The 20,831-nt window shown below is 43.1% G+C and overlaps 1 protein-coding gene across 1 annotated transcript in view; it reads right to left on the reverse strand.

Annotated features, from left to right (window-relative positions):
• The window catches only part of Myo3b (myosin IIIB), a 408,218-nt gene that overhangs the window by 257,894 nt on the left and 129,493 nt on the right, over positions 1 to 20,831 (reverse strand). Inside the window, exon 8 of the mRNA XM_048345752.1 lies at positions 18,042 to 18,197. Within this exon, the coding sequence (XP_048201709.1) occupies positions 18,042 to 18,197 (156 nt within the window). The remainder of the gene's footprint in view (positions 1 to 18,041; positions 18,198 to 20,831) is intronic.

Genomic DNA, 20,831 nt, shown 5'->3' on the forward strand with positions numbered 1-20,831 from the left:
ATAGTCATGGACACAAAAATCCAATAGAGCTTTAAAAATGTCCCTCACGTACTCTTACATCCCTGTCAGATTTGGAATCAATAACATGAACAACTCCATACACTACATAGAATGTCATTAATTAAACCAAATTGCATGGGAAATGTTCTCCGATCCACTGTAGAGGAGTGGTAGAGAACGATCACTGCTGGGTACTTCTGTGCCCTCCTTCCTCCCCACCATCATCACAAAGGATGTCCAACCAATACTGTTCTCTCTAGCCAGGTCCCACTGGTCGGGCTTCCCTGAATGCTTTGCTGTAAGTACCATGTAGAAGTCATGGAATGCTGAGGTCCATCCTACCCCATGTTGCACAGATCTCACAGAAGTAGGTCAAAGGGGAGAAGCAAACTCATCAGGTCTATCAACTGAGTCATGAACTTGTAACAAATTGCCCTTCTCACATTAGTCTAGTGAATCTACTGCCTAGTAAATCTACCTATGATTATATCTACTACCTATTAAACCTATACTACCTATTAAACCTATCTTCCAGCCCCTATCACTGACTAACTTGAAAAACATATTTAAAGCATGTATCTCCAACACTAGAACCAGTCTTGCGGCTAATTCATATAAAGATCCAAAATCGTATGTGGGTCAATTTCCTTTAATAAAATCAAGTTTATAACCTAAGCAGTTAAAAACGTATTAATCAGGGCAATTCATGTGTATCTGCACATTGATGAGAAGAGAGAAATCAAGTTGGTTGCTCATGGCTCACACTAAAAGGTTGAGATCTGAGGATAGTTGTTCAAAGCCCAGGAAAGGAAAGTACGTGAGACTCATCTCCAATTAGCCACCAAAACGACTGAAGTAGAGATGTGGCTTAAGGGGTAGAGTGCCAGCCTTGAGTGAAAAAAGCTAAGGCATAGCACCAGGCCCTGAATTCAAGCCTCAGTACAAACACACACACACACACACACACACACACACACACACACACACACACAGAATAATTAATTTGAAAAACAGACTTTTGCTGTAAATCAGAGGTACTGCATGCTTCTAGCTTACCATTTCACTAAATCAAACAATGCAGGGGTGGGGGGTATATTAATGTCCCAAATCTTCTCCATATAACTTTAAGCAATTTTTTTGCTTGAAGTTCAACATAAAGCAAATAATGCAATACTTTGAAATTAAATAATAAAACGTCCATCACATTAAATTTAGCTAGTGTATCTCTTTCCTAAAGTCATCTTGTAACCATGCAAAATAAGCTGTTAGATATTATTCTACACATGATTTGACAAAGAAATTCAACAATTAAAAATCTGTCCACAGCTCTGGTTCCAGTCAAGATGGAATAAACACTGTTCATTCTCTACCTTCACACTAAATACGATGGAATACCCTGGACAGAACGCAAGGAGCAGCTCTCTCAAGACAGACAGCAGTGACAGGCAGGTGGAGGAAGGAAATCAGAATCCAAAAATGCCACTGAACCAACAATGGGTTTTCCAGATGCATTTTTCTCAGGTGTTCCTCCCCTAGACTTACAGGCAGATTGGTCTGCACACAAGGGAGGTCAGGTCTCATTGGATGCCATTTTTATAGCCAACTAAAACTAGAGGCACTAAAAAAAATCTTGCTTTCAATCTTATAAATAAATAGACTCTAGCAGAAAGTTGATTTTCAGAGTGAACATATATAGTTCAATATCACCAGGATCCAAATTGGTATCTTCTGAGCCAACTGCAGATTGCCTGCCAGCGACAGTAATCTCTGTCTATCTGCCTCACAAATTTAACCTCCAAGAATCATGCAGATGCTGTTTGTGAGATCTGAACTCGATTTTCATAAAAATAATCTTCTCCAGTGATATTATTTAAACCAAGTACAGCTTTTGATAGATTTTATCTGCTGTTATTGGCAGTGGGTGACCTCTTTCCCTGCTTATGGGCAGTTAAATCCTTTAGAGTTGTTTATTTGCTCCCAAAATTGAAGCTAATATAAGTGCAAGGTACTTCCTCTCTGATAAAGATAATTTCACTTTCCCACCCTACCCCTGGGCGTGCACGCACATGCGCGCGCACACACACACACTATTTTACTCTCTCTCTATATGTATAGGTATAGTCTATATATGTACCAACTACATGATAATCTCTTTTTTATTAATGTTCATGATAAAGTTTAATTGAGTGAAATCAGGACCACTCAAGAAAAGTGACAAAACATAAAATTAAACACTGTATATAAAGATTCAAAGTTCCAAACAGATAATCTTGTTCCATCACTCAGTAATAATCTGGTCTGCCAAATACTTGGCCAAAAGGTTGATACCACTCAACCTCTACTAATAAGATATTAACTAACAAAAACAGTATGAGCAGGCTGGGAATATGGCCTAGTGGCAAGAGTGCTTGCCTCATATACATGAAGCCCAGGGTTCGATTCCCCAGCGCCACATATATAGAAAACGGCCATAAGTGGCACTGTGGTTCAAGTGGCAGAGTGCTAGCCTTGAGCAAAAAGAAGCCAGGGACAGTGCTCAGGCCCTGAATCCAAGGCCCAGAACTGGCAAAAACAAAACAAAACAAAACAAAAAAACAGTATGAGCCCTTCCCAACCCTGCTGATAAATCAAGAGACATTGGCTAGAAATCAGCCTGAGCTCTTAAGATCTGTACAATTCTGCCACTCCTAAATGGGCCCTTTTTTCAACTTCTTATTCCACAATCTAACATATTAAACATAAATAAGAAGCCATACAAAAGTCCACCATCCAAATGTAAGTAACCACTATTAACGTTTTGATGTAGAGAGAAACGATCACTCACTAAAGTTTCTTTTCCTTAAGACAGTCTTCCCTCCTAAACATTTGGTACTGGGTTTTTTGAACAACCATTAAAAGCAAGAAACATCTTTCTGAAAAAGCTAAGCATCATGCATGAAGGAGTCGTCCCTGTTGCACTCTGGTGAGTGGCATAGCTCACACTCAGGTGTGAGCTGCCCCAGCTGGGACTGGCCAGGTGTGCAGGGACTACCTGCTTCTAATCCTTGGTGCCTCGCATAGCACCTCACTTACTGTGCCCAGCATGGGACTTCTCTCATTCTTCCCATTCTGAGAGCTGCTATTTTTGAGCTTCTTCTTCTTTTTGGCCGTTTCTTTGTGCTCTTTCTGTTTATGTTGCATTTCTATCAGGAAGGAAATAAAACTGTTTTTCACTTCCTTTTCAAATTCCAGTTCATCTTGCAAGGCCAACTGCTGCACAAGCTCCTCGGAGAACTCCTTGATGGCTGTCTCGATTTTCTCCAGGAGTTCATTCAGCTCAGAGACAGACAGCCTTTTCACTCTCTCTTCATAACTGCTTGTACTAGACCTCTTAAGAGTTTGAATCTCGCTGGGGATATGGCCTAGTGGCAAGAGAGCTTGCCTCGTATACATGAGGCCCTGGGTTCGATTCCCCAGCACCACATATACAGAAAACGGCCAGAAGTGGCGCTGTGGCTCAAGTGGCAGAGTGCTAGCCTTGAGCAAAAGGAAGCCAGGGACCAGTGCTCAGGCCCTGAGTCCAAGCCCCAGAACTGGCCAAAAAAAAAGAATTTGAATCTCCTGGGAGAGCATTGAGAGGTGGTATGATTGGGTAGATGTTTCATCATCCTCTCAGTCCGGAGATTCCTGCATCATTTCTTCAATAACCTGGTCTGCAGTGAACAGGGCCTCCTTGTTCACACAGGAGACGATAATCGAGTGCATATCCAACTGTTCTCGCAGCTCCTCTTCATCTGAAGTGTCAAAGAGCAACCTTCACTTATCTGTGGCAGAGATGATGCATGGCCGGAGAGAAGGCGATAATCTCTTTCTATACACATGCATGTGTATGTGCATGTCTGCATGTGTAGCTATGTGTCTGCATCTGTGGCACTATCTTTCTGCTCCAAGGAGTATTCCTGCTCCATTTTCCTGCTTTGGCTATAGGGTATGAAGGGGGCCTGTTAAGAGATAAATGTGAATTGGGCACTGTAATTCTACCTACTCAGGAGGCTGAGATCTGAGGATTGCAGTTAAAGCCTGCCTGGGCAGGAAAGTCAGTGAGACTTTATCTCTTATAAATTACTCAAAAAAAACAAAAAAAAAACAAAACAAAAAAACAGAAGTGGAAGTGTGTTTCAAGAGGCTGAGAGCTAGCCTTCAGATTAAAAAAAAAAAAAAAAAAAAAAAAAAAAAAAAAAAACCTCAGGAAACTGCCCATGCCCTAAATTCAAGCCTCAGGATGAACACAAAAAGAGAAACAGAGAGAGAGAGAGAGAAAAAAACATCAGTGAGTCAAATTTTAAGTCTTTTGTTGTTTTACATTTCCTTGTTTTAATTGATTAGTGAAAATAAGTTTAGTTTATCTTTCCCAATTTTCCTGAGTTAAAGATGTGTCTCTAGGCAGGGAATGTGGCCTAGTGGTAGAGTGCTTGCCTTGAGCAAAAAGAAGCCGAGGCAGTGCTCAGGCCCTGAGTTCAAACCCCAGGACTGGCACAAAAAAGAAAGAAGAAAAGAAAGAAAGAAAGAAAGAAAGAAAGAAAGAAAGAAAGAAGAAAGAAAGAAAGAAAGAAAGAAAGAAAGAAAGAAAGAAAGAAAGAAAGAGAAAGAAAGGAAGGAAGGAAGGAAGGAAGGAAGGAAGGAAGGAAGGAAGGAAGGAAGGAAAGATGTGTCTCTAGGGTTGGGATGTAGTTCAGTGGCAAAGCTCTTGCAGTGTCCTGAGTTCATTCTCCAATACCAAAAAAGAAAAGAGAAAGAGAAAGAAAAAGAGGAAGGAAGGAAGGAGGAAGGAAGGAAGGAAGGAAGGAAGGAAGGAAGGAAGGAAGGAAGGAAGGAAGGAAGGAAAGAAAGAAAAAAAGAAAGAAAGAAAGTGTCTCAAGGAACTGCAAACTTAAGGTTTTGTTTAAATTCACATGCTCCATCTAGTGCCTTACTTAAGAATAGCACTATTAGTGATTTTCACTGAAACATTCTTGTGTAATGTGACTATTACAGATCTCCAACTAAAAAGTACATTTGAGTATCCCAAACCTTAGGTAGAGATATGTGTTCTGTTAACTCAAGAGTATCGATTAGCCAGGTACCAGAGATTCATGCCTATAAAATTAATTACTCTGAAAGCTGGGATCTAGAGGATCAAGGTTCAGAGTCAGCCCAGGGCAGAAAAGTCTGACAGATTCTATTTCCAAAGTAATAAGCAAAAAGCCAGCTGGGACATAATCAATTGATAGAACACTAACGAAGGAAGTAAACTGGGAAAGAGGATCTGGTAAGGTACTATATAGTTCTAATGGCTCAGATGGCATTTTGAGTTTCTAGGAAAGTCTGCATTTCCTACTGGTGTTTTGGAGGCTCTAAGTATATTGGTTGCTGAGACTGACTTCTGAGGCAAATGGAATATGCTAGTTTGGAACTCAGAGGGAAAACTCTGGTGTGGACTGGTACCCAAAATTTGGATTAACTGTGGTATGTGGGTAGGGTACAGATTAGGGTTGGCCTTAGGTTCAAGAATCAGGAAATGGGGGAAATTTGTATCTAACCCCCTGGACCAAGGGAGGTGGCATGAAGCAAGCCTGAAATACCATGGTCAAAAAATAGGTGAGGAGCAAAACTAGGATTTGAAGTGTGGGGAGGACAGAACAACACATAGAAGCTACCATCTCTGAGACAACAGTAGGTGTAGACGGAGTAGAGATGGGGAGGAGGGGTTTCCTCCACCATCTGGGGCTCGAGCTGTGGGAAGAGGGCGTAAAGAACACCAAAGAGGCTCATGCTATTGTTTAATCTCTCTGCTTGTGTTACAGTGAGACTATTACCATGTGAATGCTCAAAGAATAGCCCCTCACTGGTCCTGCTAGATTATTTGAGCTGCTGGTCTTCTGCATGATTCTTCTCAAAAGTGCCACCTTGTTCCTAAGCTACCCCCTCTGTCAACTATGTGCCTGGGAGCTGTATCCACCTAGGTGGAAACAAATGAGCTATAGAAGTGTCATGAGAGAGAGAGAAGGACATGGTCTTCCCTCATTCCTCCCACTATCAAGCAAAGTGACAGAAGGAAGCACTCTAAATCATTACTCAAGAATGGGAGGGAAAGACAGGTGTTGGTGATTCACACCTATAATCCTAGCTAGTCAGGAGACTGAGGTCTGAGGATCACAGTTCAAAGCCAGACGGGGTAAGAAAGTTCATGAGACTCTTAGCTCCAATGAACCACCAGAAAAATGGAAGTGGCGCTGTGGCTCAAAATGGTACAGTGTGCTAGCCTTGAGCAAAAAAAAAACTCAGGGACAGTGCCCAGGCCCTGAGTTCAAGCCCCACAATCCGACCAAAAAAAAAAAAAAAAGGAATGAGAGGAAACCAATCTTGTAGACTAATACTTAGAGGGCATATACTAGTGAGAGGGTACTGTGCACTACCAACTTCTAGACCATTGCCCTGCAGCAGAACCATTGTGTTCCTCTCCTCTGTCCATCTATGTCCAAATCAGAGCCCTCCCCTTCCAGAGGAATTAGAGAATGACTAATGCTCCTACCAGATTGCAGATACACAAGTAAGTACTAGCCCTTGGGGCTGAAGGAAAGAAGGGAGGAAATGAGGGAGACCACCCAGGCTCAAAGACAGTGGTCCTCCAGGCTGGGAGACAAAGGGCTCTGTCATGCACAGAGCTCAGGCATAGGCCTTTATCATCATAGCCAATGGTTCCGAAACTGAAGCTAGAGCACTGTTACACCACTGTGATGTGGAAGATATCCTCCAAGTCACCATTCCCATTGTATACTCCTTGATACAGAGTTAATGAGAATAGAACTTTTGGCTACCCTTATATAACCATGACATGCCATGTACACTGATTGACCCACTGCAAGTCAACTATGGACAGACATAGACAATATGGATACATCTGCTTTCATGAGCTATATCTGGACCTTAACTTAAGGTTATAGATCCCTAACAAACATTGACAGAGATTTTTAAAGAAAATGTTTGGGTGGAAAATTTTTATAGTAACTGCTTGTTTTTCATCTGAGAACACTTTCGGCTAGAATTTCAATTAATTAGCATCTTTTCATCAATCATATTAGACAGCATTTGAAAACAGACCCACCTCCTCCAGGCAGTAGGAATCAGTGAGAGCAGCCAAAAATCACCTTTCAACACATTCATTCACTCAGTCATATATAGACAGATGTGGACCACAGATACTAATCACATTAGGGTTACAGACTGGTTTTAAGAGGATCTTTAGCCTCCTATGTGTTGAATGCCTTCAGTACTTTTTTTGGTGGTGGGGGGGGCAGTCCTCAGCTTGGACTCAGGGCCTGAGCACTGTCCCTGGCTTCTTTTTGCTCAAGGCTAGTACTCTGCCACTTGAGCCATAGCACTACTTCTGGTCATTTTCTATATATGTGGTGCTGAGGAATCAAACCCAGGGCTTCATGTTTATGAGGCAAGCACTCTACCTCTAAGCCACATTCCAGCCCAACTTCAGCTCTTTATGAAGTTATCATTCAGGACCTGTTCACTTACACGGGAGCTTAGAAACCCATTAGCCTGTGAACTATGGTGTGTGTGTGTGTGTGTGTGTGTGTGTGTGTGTGTGTGTGTGTGTGCATGTGCATGTTTGAAGATAGAAGAGGGAAGGAGAGAGGAGGGCTGACTGGGAAAAGCTTGTCAAGTGAGCAGTGAGAAATGTTTTTAAAGGTCACTGCAGCAGGTTGAAAAGAAATTAGAAAAACTGAAGGCATTGTTCTAATCAGCCTCAGGCAAATTACAAGGGCAGAATCAAATATCCATTAAACAGAGCAGAAAAAAAAAGCCCAGCAACTTAATTTTTCTACCAAGTAATACTTGAGTAGACCCTTGACATTGAGGGCTTAACATTTGCCATCTCAGCAAGCCCCATGCCACCTGCAGGGGCAGGACATGCCAGAACCTGTCATTTTACTAAGGTTCACAGTTGAGTTCATGGTGGAAGTCGCCAAGCAGAGCCCTTCTGCCTCCCACTCTCATTTCACAGAAGTGATTTCTTTCTCTGGGTGGAAAAAAAGTCCATGTTTTTCAAGCCTACTTCTCTGAACTTAAATAATGAGGCCACATAGCCAATGATATCAATGAATTCAGGGATCTGCAAAACTGGTTTGAGAAAGGCATCTTTGAAGGTCAAGGAAACAGTGATGTCAAGGAAATAACCAAATCCTTGACAAGCATCCTTGACAAATTAAGTAACAATATGGCTGCAAACAATTTATTTAAAAACTTTTAGCTGGGAATGGTGGCAAACACCTGTAATCGCAGCTATTTGAGAAGCAGAGATGAGAGAATCAAGGCTCAAGGTCAGTCCTGGCAAAAGTTAGCTTGAAACTTTATCTCAAAAACAAGTCAGCATGGTGATGACTTGAATTCAACCCCCCCCCCCATAGTGAAAGAAATACTTAAGTAAGCATTCTTTAAATTCTTTTAAGATAGTAAGCATTGGGTGGCCAAGTGCTTGTGATTTATGCCTGTAATTCTAGCTACTTAAGAGGCTAAGATCTAAGGCTCACACCTCAAAGTCAGCCAGGACAGAAAAGTCCATGAAATTCTTATCTCCACATAAACATCATAAAGCCAGAAGTGGAGTTGTCTCTCAAGTAGTAGAGTGGTAGTGTTATGCCTAGATTTCGGTCCCCAAAGACCACCTAGGAGCCGATACTTATGCAAACGCATGAGAGTCTTTATTGCAAGCTCAAGCCTGGACTCCCAACCGTCACCAACACAGCGGATCTGGATTGAGAGTCCCGACCCTCAGATAGGCAGGGTTTTTATTGTGATTACAACAGGAAGTCTTGTCCTATTTCTATTGGCTATCTACCCTTTCAGTTATCTATTTTGGCTTTGATATCAGGAACTGGCCTCCATATCAGGAATTGACAACAGGTGGTCATGTAGCACTGATGCAGGGGGTTCATGCAGGGGGTAGAGCAAGTCACAAATGGGTTAAGCAAGCCGTTTACAGAAGCAGACTATTGCGGTCAGGCTGACCTAATACCAACTTTATTTTAACAATTGCGACCATTGTTGTGCCAAGTTGCAAGACCACCCCCAAGAAGACCACCGAGATTCAGACACTCCGAAATGCAAAAGCAAGGCAAGGCTTTATTTAACGAGCTGCCAACTCGGGCCTCGTCCTACCCACCGACACAGCGGAGGTTAGGAGGGAGCCCCGAGCTGTGATTACACAGGGCTTATAAAGGCAAAGAACAAGGTTACAACAATCAGCTGTGCAAGCGAGATTAGAACACAGGTACAAATCTGATTGGCTCAGGGTTCGATTCTAAAATGGGGTTCACGTGGTGGGGCCTGACTTCAAAGTCTGGTGTTGTGCCAAGTTGCAAGACCACCCCCAAGAAGACCACCGAGATTCAGACACTCCGAAATGCAAAAGCAAGGCAAGGCTTTATTTAACGAGCTGCCAACTCGGGCCTCGTCCTACCCACCGACACAGCGGAGGTTAGGAGGAAGCCCCGAGCTGTGATTACACAGGGCTTATAAAGGCAAAAAACAAGGTTACAACAATCAGCTGTGCAAGCAAGATTAGAACACAGGTACAGATCTGATTGGCTCAGGGTTCGATTCTAAAATGGGGTTCACGTGGTGGGGCCTGACTTCAAAGTCTGGCACCTCATTTCCCCCTTTTTCTTTTTGGTACCTTCGGAGCCAATCATGGCTCCATTCTGTCCATTTCAATGGCTTGCATGTCTAGGGGATGATATAGAGATAAGGCATGGGCCAGTAGGGCCCTATGTAGTAACCAAAGGGCCTGTCACCATTTCTTAAAAGAATAGTCTCTGTACCTCTGTTTTGCATGCCTCTAGTTTATCCTGCCTCATCTTCCCAAAAACTCTGGTCCCTTGATTTTAAAGGGGGGCTGATGGGTGAAGATCATCCATCTTCTGTAACTTCTTCAGGCTGACTCAGGGGCGTAGACCTTACCTAGCCAGGAACCTATAACCTTAGTCTCAGTCTAACTTTCTTTTCTTGAGACGAAGGCAAAGCGGCTGAGTTGGGTGCTTGGAGACCTCCCATGTTCCATCACGGTAGTTGTCATCCAGGGCAAAGGGGTCAGCTGGCCTGGCGTGGAAGCAATGAACCCAAGTGGCGATGCCGTCTAGGGTCCCTTCCACCGTGGTTAATCTGTTGATTGAGGGCATTGGCAAGCTGACAGGCCTTTAACAGATCTCAATAAGGACACAACACAATCTCAGGTCTACAAGCTTTCTTTCCTAAACAGATGTATCAGCTTAAAATTCTTACTGCCAGTCAGGGCTTTGAGTAAATGTGGGGGGTGAGATTTTAATCTATCTCATTTGACAAACTTACCCTTACTAACCACTATCACAGATGACTGGCAAATTCCTGCCCAGTAGACAGACATGTGCATTGGAAAGGCATGCTTATGAACTATTCTAGGACTTCCCGGCTTTGATTAACTTTTGAAAGGCCAAATAGGAGTGACTCTAGGATCTGACACCATCTCTGCCATCCAAGCAGTGGCTTACTGCCTCTGGATGCTCCATCACTTTTGTCCCAGGAGTGACTTTCGACTTGGACTCAGGGCCTGAGTGCTGTCCCTCAGCTCTCCAGCTCAAGACTAGCACCCTACCACTTTTGAGCTCCACACCACTCCGTTCCCAGCACTCTGCTGGCTGATTAGAGACAAGTGTCTCACAGGGATCTTTCTTTGCCCGGGCTGGCTTCGAACCGCAGATTCAGATCAATGAGTCTCATAAGGGGCCAGTTTACTCCAATTGTAAGCAACAAGGTGTTCCACACAGAAGTAGTTTTTAAGCATGCTCTCTTACCTGGAACTTATTAAGGGTCAGTATTAGATCTTGACAAACTTGTAGGAATCACCTGTGCTTCTCTGTGGGCCTGCTGGAAACTGTTACAAAAAAACCTACAAAGAAGCTGGAATGGCAATTAAACATTTTGGTAGCCATAATTCTCCTTTTCTCACTTTGCAATAATTATTTAGGACAATTTTACTTCCAAACTTCTTATCTAGAAATGTATTCTTGATTTCCAAAGCCTTTCTAACACTAACACAACACTAGCTTTTATCTGCATCGGAAAAACTGAAGCTCACAGGCAATCTGAAACCAGATGCCGCCCTTTGCTTATGGGCTGCTTGTTTCAAAAGAGCCTCTTTTTTTTTTCTTCAGTCCCAGTTACTGCATGGCATGAAGACCTTTGAATTTAAACTTAGTTTTGCATCATACTGCAGTCTTGAACATGTTCACACTCACACATGCACACACACATACATTTTCAAAAGATCTTAAAGCGCGCTGAATAAGCATTGGCCGTACATTTTCAAGTCCAGGGGAGTGGAAGGAACGTTCCCCATCATCCGTTTGTCAGTCAGGCACAGTGCAAGAAAGAAACTCACAAAAATGAGCTATCTCCTTAACCTCCCTCCAGTGAGCTAGGATTAAGTCTAGGGGGCTAGATGGAGGTCCTCAAGATAGAACGTTATCCATAGCTCTGATCAGATGTTCAGTCCAAAAGGCTACAAAAAACAAAACAATTAATACAAAAGGAGGAAAACACACAGGCCTGAGAACAAGAAAAGCTACGAGTTGGAGATCTCCCAAGCTGGCCCACAACCTCCTACAAGGGTGCAGAAGGAATGGACCCGAGTTGGCCCACAACCTCCTGCAAGAAGGAGTGGACCCGAGTTGGCCCACAACCTCCTGCAAGGGTGCAGAAGGAGTGGACCCGAGTTACGAGTTGGAGATCTCCCAAGTTGGCCCACAACCTCCTGCCAGGGTACAGGAGGAGTGGACCCAAGTTGGCCCACAACCTCCTGCCAGATAAGCAGAAGGAGCAGACCCAAGTACAAGGTGGGCGGGTTGAGTCTCGTTTAGGAGGCCCTCCTGGTCAGTTCCGGCCAAAAACCAAACTGACTCGCGCCCTACAAGTATAAGCAAAAGCAAAACAGACAAACAGACAAATTACAGGACAAGACAAATAAACAGCGCTGTTTTCTTACCTTCGGAGTCTGGGATCTTGGGGTCTCTGGGGCTATCCCGGACGAGCCCCCAAATGTTGTGCCAAGTTGCAAGACCACCCCCAAGAAGACCACCGAGATTCAGACACTCCGAAATGCAAAAGCAAGGCAAGGCTTTATTTAACGAGCTGCCAACTCGGGCCTCGTCCTACCCACCGACACAGCGGAGGTTAGGAGGAAGCCCCGAGCTGTGATTACACAGGGCTTATAAAGGCAAAAAACAAGGTTACAACAATCAGCTGTGCAAGCAAGATTAGAACACAGGTACAGATCTGATTGGCTCAGGGTTCGATTCTAAAATGGGGTTCACGTGGTGGGGCCTGACTTCAAAGTCTGGCACCTCACTGGCACCTCACCATGTTTCCCCATTACCACTAAGCAAGCTTGAGCGGGCTAAAACAATCCAGTACTCAATCATAAGTAAACCAACCCAACAGTTACCATGGCATTTCTATTACTATTATGGTTATTTCTATAGTCTATGACTATGACCATTTTTTTACTGTCCATTACCATGGTTGTTACCTAGGTACAGAGGGGAACAAGTGCTCCCTACATTTTTAAATGTCAAACTATAAGAAACTAGTCTCACGGGTGGGGGTGCAGCCCTCTAGCATGGAGTCATCACTAGGGTTTAGAAGCTGTTACAATTTTAACGCTAAAACTTATATTTTGTTACTCCAGTTTTCAGGTCAGCCCTAACAGTAGCCTTGAGTGAAAAAGCTCAGGGACTATGCCCAGGCCCTGAGTTTAAGTCCCATGACTGGCAAAAGACAGAAAGAGAGAGACAGAGACACAGACAGAGAGAGAGGTGGGGGAAGGGAGAGAGAACCTTGGATTCATACTGCTTTACCACACCTAAATGAAATACTTACTGTAGCACAATTATCAGAAAAAGTTGAATTCCATCAATGTTACGCATGTATTATCATCAGGTAATAAGGGTCTGGATTCAGTGGCTCAAGCCTGAGAGTTTTGTCCATTTTTGCAATCCTAACCAACTACACTTGAATAGCTGGGATTATGGGCCCCACCACCCCACTTGGCCCACAATCCTTTTCCTAATCACTTCACTGAATTGTTTCTTTAGCTTCATGGTGACTATCAGTCTGCTGATTGACTCAGCCTCAAAGTCAATAAGCCACTTTGTCTTTACTTTCCTATTGTCCTGTAGAGACCCCTAGGGCTATCCTCCTGAGATTGCCTTGCCCTAATCTGCCTATCATGTCTACCAAAGCCAGGCTCCAGCCTCTGCCTTCTTTCATCCACACCCTGCTCTTAAGAGTCACTCCAGGTGATGGGAGGGAATGGCAGCAGTACTAAGTGCTTTACCTACATTATCTTAAATGTTGCTTAGCTTCACCAGACAGGAGAGTGCCCTTCCACCTGACTTTCTGTACTTCCTAACCATCACAGTGGCTATATTTAATAGACTCTTCTGAAGGCTGGAGGCCAAAGCACCCTCTTAACCCAAGGCCACCTTGTTCAGCTGTTTGGAAAGATAGAGACCTTTCAACATTAGTTTCCTGCCTCCCACCTCCTGTACCTCTCCATCATCCTGAGTATTTTCAGCTAGTCTCTATGTATCTTTCCCAACTAGCCATCCTTTCTAGGTCCAACCAACCTTCTTTTAGACTTTTGGTTCTCTCTTGTTTCTTTTATTATCTCTTCTCTCCTGTCTTCCATGGCTCTCTCCCTTCATCTTCCTGCTTCATCCTTTCAAGTCTCCCTCACCCTTGAATAAACCTGCCATCTTCTTTATTGCCTCCAACCACCAGCTTCTCTCTCTCTCTCTCTCTCTCTCTCTCTCTCTCTCTCTCTCTCTCTCTCTCTCTCTCTCTCTCTCTCTCTCTCACTCTCTCTCTCTCTCTCTGCTGAAAGGAGACAGAACTCCTCACCCCCAGCCTCCAGCATAAAATGGCCATGTCCCTTGGGACTAGAGGCCTCACCCCTATGGATCAGCTCTGAAAACCAAATAAGTCACTCCATCTGAGGGCCTAGGATTGTTTGGATCATTGAGGACCCAACTCAAAGAAAGCTGGAATCTGTGTATATGAAGAAGGGCCAAGATTTTGACTGGCTTCTGTCTTTCACTGTCTTGGATTTCTCTTTGATTGCAAGTATGATCAGGACAGAGAGGCAGCTCAATCTGGGTAGTTCCCAGCAATCACTGTGCCCTGGCAATGCCATTACCTTAATATCTTCTGCCATTTATAATTGTTCTCCAGCCTTGCCCTGCTCTAGTCCCTCCTCCATGCTGAAATCAGAAAGATCTTCTAGAACACAGTCTTGCCTGAAACTCTTTTTTTGTTTGTTTGTTTGTTTGTTTTTGCCAGTCCTGGGCCTTGGACTCAGGGCCTGTGCACTGTCCCTGGCTTCTTTTTGCTCAAGGCTAGCACTCTGCCACTTGAGCACAGCACCTCTTCTTGCCATTTTCTGTAAATGTGGTGCTGGGGAATTGAACCCAGGGCTTCATGTGTATACTAGGCAAGCACTCTTGCCACTAGGCCGTATCCCCAGCCCTTGCCTGAAACTCTTTAAGTGGCTCCCTACAGCCTAAGGCACAAGTGTTAGATGACCTGTGCACCTGTCCCTTCCTCTTCCTACCTCTCCACCAACTCCAAGGATGCTAGTTGTTCACCAGATTCCCCAAGCTCTCTCCATCCCTGTGCTTCTGCCCCTTTTTTCCTCTGCCTGGAATAGCCTCTTCCCCACAGTCTCCAATTTGTTCTCCAGGACAGTTCAAGGATCATCTTTCCACCAGTATGACACTCTAGTTAAGGTAGAAGAAACAAACATGAGGGGAGGGCATAGGCAACATGCACTCATCATTCTGCACAGTGGCCGCACAGCAGGCAGGATGGCAAGATGCAGCTCACTGCTGGCTCTGCCAGGCTTGCATCTCAGCTCAGATACTTACTGAGGAAGTTCTTCAGTTTTTCACATCAATGTCTTCCCCAGGCATTGCAAGCCCAGGTTGGCTTCCGTGCCCTTTCCCAGGTGTTCTGTGGGACACCCCAGACAGTCCTGATCCTTTTCATGTGAGCTACTGTTATCTGATTGTGTCTATACCACAGCCAGACGATTGGCACTTTATCAGGGGCTGTATCTGGTTTGCCTTTGTAGTCCTCTGTTCAGCATAGAGCCTGACACCTACACACACATAAATGTCTCCACAAAGAATAAATGAATAAATGAGAAATTGAGGAATAGATAGAAATTGGCATTTTTAACATTCTGCACCTCAGTACTATTTATTTTTATATAATCTTCCACAGTTAGGACACACATTTTCACAGATCAAGGACAGAAGGTAGTGTTAGAAAGAAATGAAGCAGGCCATGAATACCACTTCCTCCTCCTCCTCTTCTTCCTCCTCCTCCTCCTCCTTCTCCTCCTCCTCCTCCTCTTCCACCTTCTTCTCTCTTTCCATCTCTCTGTCTCTCTCTGTGTCTCTCTCGGTCATGGTGGTAGTACTAGGGTTTGAATTCAGAACTCCAGATGTTCTACTACTTGAACTTTTATGGTTTAATTTATTTTTAGATAGGGTCTTCCACTTTTGCTTAGATAGGCCTCAGACCATGATCCTCCTCCTGTGTCTACCTCCTAAGCAGCTGGGATTATAGGCAGTTACCACCATGTCCAGCTCTTATGAAAACTACTTCTACTACAACTAACATTTACTGAAGGTTCACTCTGCAGCCAACACTATTCTGGGCATTTTACATGTAGACTCAGTCCTTTACAGAAGACAAGTTCTGAATGGAAGGACATCATCCAGTTAGTGGCTAAACTGGGATCCAACACTGGCAGAAACAGTGGTTTGAAGTACCTCATTGTCCTGCCTGCTGAGTGGCCAACATCATACAGAACGCTAAGCAGATTTTGCCTCATACATTCTCCTCCTTAATTACACTTTGTTTTCTCCACCTTAACTACAGCCTTGCAGGTTTCAATGTTTAATCCAACTGATGGCCGAGAGTTTTTGTTCTGCTGGGCTGGAAAACATCTGTGTGGCTACTACCTTGCAGTTGCGAGGAAGAAGTAAACTTTAGGGCAGGTGGCAGGGTAAGCATTAGTTGCACACATTGTGATCCCATTGGAATTTACTTTCTGGGCTCCTAAAGAAGGGATACCTTAATGTTTTCAAACCTATTTGCCAGTTTCTTTATTCTAATGGTTGTTCAAAAAGCACAAACTCCCAGTGAAACTCAAGACTACAAAAACCCCATGAATCCTGTGAGAGCCTTTGCCACCCTGTGAGGCTTCTGATATCAAAAGAGTTCACACAAAGAAAGCAAAATTACAGCAAAGGCATCAGAGAGGAATGGAGTCAGGATTCTCTATAGAGGAAGTACAATTCAAGGTGTAGCTCAGACTTATGATCCTAGCTACTCAGAAGGCTGAGATTTGGGGATCATGGTTCAAAGGCAGCCCAGGCAAGTAAGTTCATGAGACTCTCATCTCCAGTTAACTACCCAAAATCCAGAACTGGAGCTGTAGCTTGAGTGGTAGAGTGTTGGAAAAAAGCTCAAGGATCGAGATGAGGTCCTGAGTTCAAGCCCCAGTACAAGCATGCTAAATACATACATACAGACAAACAGACATTACATACATACATACACGCATACATACATACATGAAATGGAGAGCATAGGTCTGGATACACGGAGTCAAACAGACAGGAAAAGCTGGGTAACTCTTCAATCTAAGTCTTAGATCTTAGGGCCAGGAAACAGGAGGTGTCTCTAGGCTGGACTCTGGCATTTCAGTGCCAGGTTTGTTTCTGGTTTGGTTTAGGTTTTGCTGGACTGCATCTTCATGTATGGATAGGGGGTGCTGCTAGTCTGAGGATGTAGAAGGGCATAGCAGGGGGCTGGTGACAGAAACAATGGCAAAGGATAAAAAGAATTTCAGTTCCTCTGAGGCTTTCCACTGCTTCAGAAAGGGGCACCAAGTGACAAGGATTTCTCTGCACTTTCCTACCCCAAAGGCAACTGAGATGCCACTGGAGGGGAAAGAGCAAGAGAGATTCTGTTTTGAAGCTGGCAGTAATGAAAAGAAACAGCAAAATTGAGTCACCTTGAAGCTCTACCTCGAGTTCCTTTGAGTTTGAATGTCAGTGTTTGGCTCTTTTTGATTTGTAAACAGTGTTCTGCAGAATTCATGAATATTTCCAGCACTTGTGACTTAGGAGATTTGATTTTCACCTCTGGGTTGTCAAATGTTCTTTTACTAATAATGGACTAGAGCTTGTCTGCATTCTGGCCACTTTGTAAAACCAAATGATTGCTCAGCAGAGGAAGTAGGTTTATTTCCATTTTTTTTTTTCTTAAAGAGAAATTCTGCCATCCTCTGGGCAGAAACCAAAGATTTATTTCTTAGAGACACAGCATGGGACACAATGTAAATATCTGTACTGAAAACAAACATTTTGGGGGGAAAATCGACCCTTTCAAAATATTTAAAACTACTAAATTGACTCTAAGAAATTTTTAATTAAAGAGGAAACAGTCTCAGAGCACATTAAAAATAAAAGAAAAAAAAGACTACTATTTGCCACATGATCTTTCTAAAACCAGCTTTAGCCTGCTATTCAGCAATAACCTGGTAAAGACTTTTTAAAAATTCTCAGCCTATGGCTGCTTTACAATTACCTCCACTGGTTAAACACACACACACACACACACACACACACACACACACACACATATAGTGTAGATATATACGTTTATCCGTTAGTTTTTAACTAGCACTAACGGAGCATGAAGACAGTAAGATGTCAGCCATTTGAGAGAAATTAGCCACAAGGGGCAGTTTATTTCAGAAGCTTTTCCCTCACAGCCCCAGCCTTGGGAAGGGGGTGCTTACGTGTCATGTAAATGCAAGGGTGGGATCATTACCCACAATAACACCAAGCAGATCAAAAAACAAGTCTGAGGAAGAAGAGAAAAACAGCAAAGCCACTCTGTACCTGGTCTTAGATGCGGGATTTAGCTGCTTCTGGTCCTGGAGCACCTTGGCCAGCTGTTTTCGCAGCAGCAAGACCTTTCCCTGAGCTCCCGTAATAAATGGATGATCAAGGAGATGTGTGACGGAAGGCCGCTGTTCAAAATCCTTAATAAGACACCTGTTTGAAAAATCAACAAACAATCTAAAGTTCAATCTTCAACGCCCTGTTCCTCCATAAGGATGAGAGGAGCTGCGAGACCGTTCATTTAGAAATTCTCAAATCTGATCAGTAGCCTTGCATATCCCTTTCTCTATTAATATGTACCAGACAGTAGAAAAAGAATCTCTATTAATTGTTTCAATTAAAACACCAGAAATCTATTTTAGCTTGTTTTAAGCAAATATTAAAAGCATAATTTTAACCAACTGTTTATTTTGAAGTATTCAAAATATTTTTAAATAGATGGGTCAGAAATTTCTCTCATTCTTCATTACTGAAAAATGTTTTCAACAGTCAAGCTGCTTAGACTGTGTATTTATTTTAGAACCTTATAGAATTAATGGTATCCACTCAAGTAAATCTTAAATGAAATGTCTATTTTTTGATAGTAGAAAAATCCTGTTAGAGCTTGCAAGAGGAAAAAAATAAAACAATCTTAAACAGAAAGAGTCAAGCAGCTGGATTTCTAATGCCTTCTGAAGCAGAGAAACCTCAGATCAGAAAATGACTAGCATGTAATTCATATGAATTCAGATGGAATTATACAAAAGGGAACAAAAAGTCCATTCAAAATAGTAATGATCAGGTCACATTTTAACTCCTCTGCGGTTAATTGGTTATAACCTCACTGAGTGTAACCACTTTATGTATCAGAGTCAATGTCAATTTCCAAGAAAACAATGACTTAGTACATGTGGCTGCATGCCCTGCTGACGAAGAATGACTGGGGCACTAGGAAAGTTCTAGTGAAGTGGAATCTGATGGATTCCTCTCCAATTACCATGAAATTTCTATTCTGAGCAGCTGCCATGGGTGAGAGAAAGAAATTCCAACATTGTCCTGTGAAGTTACAGCACACTACGGGCTCAGGCTAATACCGAAGGCCACACTGCTACTCCATGGCATAAATGGCATCAGATCGCCCAGCAGTGGTATGTCAGTGACATCTAAGCTATTACATGTTGTAAATAATTAAATATGCTAACAAAAAAGCATTCAACATTTCCTTAAGCCTCTTTTCAGAGCCTTTAAAAGCAGAATTCTTTTTTTTTTTGCCTTTTTTTTTTTATAGGTTTTTCTTGTTTTTCTCTTCTAAGCATAATCCTTAAAGCAATTCTCAACTGTTAATTTACTAAGAGTTTTAACCTTGGCAGTTTTCACCATAAAACATTCATGCCCCTCACCTTCTAATCCTGAAGGATAATGAGTAACTTTCCAGGTCCGTCAGTCTGTCAGTCGGTGTGAAAATCAACTCAAGGGTCCCCTGCCCCTCAGAGCTGGAGCTTGCTGCTAGACAAGCCAATGACACCTAGACCTTCCCTCCCCTCTGCCCACAGGATTCAAAATCCCACCCCCTCCTTGCCATGGGAAGAAATCAATCACTTGGCTTTTGTAGGTTCAGGGCCTTTTGTATAAGCTATTATTTTTCCTATCAACAACACAAAACCAGTACACATGCTGACAAAAGACTGTGTTCTGCCTGTACATCAGCTGTCTTCCCTGTTTTCATGGATGCTCAGATGTCTATGTGACTGCCAAAAGGAGTGCTCAGCTGTCTATGTGACTGCCAAAAGGAAATCGGTGCAAATCATCCCATTGCCTACTGGCTTGAGGAATCGAGAATGAAAATTCCTAAAAATAAAATCATCACAGGCCTTCTGAGGATTTCTGCTGGAGACAGACTTGGGGTTACACATTACTGCTGGGACCTCAGAGGGAACAGGGTGGGGTAGGTATCCAGAATCTGTGAGAGCTACAGCTATGACTTCTCAATGGCAGTGGGTCATATTATGTCTTTCTCATCATGTGCCTTCATCCCAGATACCTGGGCTAAAGTGTTCCTCAAATTCAGAAGGGAAGTTACTCATTTTCCCCACATAACAGCCACCCCCCCCACACACACACTTTGAGGTTTGCATTGTTTGTTGTAAGGGAGTAAAGCAAGAGGACTGGGCAGCCCTCCCCAACCTGGCACCTAGTGCCCATGTTCCAGATGCACAAACTCAGGGGACTAAGACTGAAGGGAAGGACAAGTGGCAATTTTTTTAAATGTTCACAGTATGTGAAGGAGACAGTAATCTAGAGTTGCCTCCCATCTTCCTCCCCTGGGACAAGTGCTTATCAAGCCTTAAGGGAATAAGTATTTGGAATTGAGCTTGCAATGAAAGGTGGTATATCTTGTTTTCCAACTTTATCTGAACTCTCTTGTGGGACCCGGGGCCTGCTAATGTGAGGTGAGTTGGAGAAAGTGCTAGCGTACTCTGAGTGGATGGATGGATGGATGAATGGATGGACGGATGAGAAAGGAAGGGAAGTAAGTCTGGAGGAGGAGGGAAGTAGGAAAAAAAAAAGAAGGAACTAGTTTCCTAGAGAAGGACATTTGGAAAACATTGATGAACCTTTAAGCCAAGTAAGTTTGGATTTCATAATGCATGTGTTTATTCAACATTTTTAAATACTAGAGTTAAGAAAATTGCTTAATTTGGGCAGTATTTCCAGATTTACTTGGTTGTGGACATTTTTATATTTCTTTTTTTTTCATCAATAAGTTCTACAAATGACATCCATGGATACTCTTCTGCAAGAATCAGT

Source organism: Perognathus longimembris, chromosome 4 (assembly GCF_023159225.1).
Source record: "Perognathus longimembris pacificus isolate PPM17 chromosome 4, ASM2315922v1, whole genome shotgun sequence".
Classification (NCBI taxonomy): domain Eukaryota; kingdom Metazoa; phylum Chordata; class Mammalia; order Rodentia; family Heteromyidae; genus Perognathus; species Perognathus longimembris.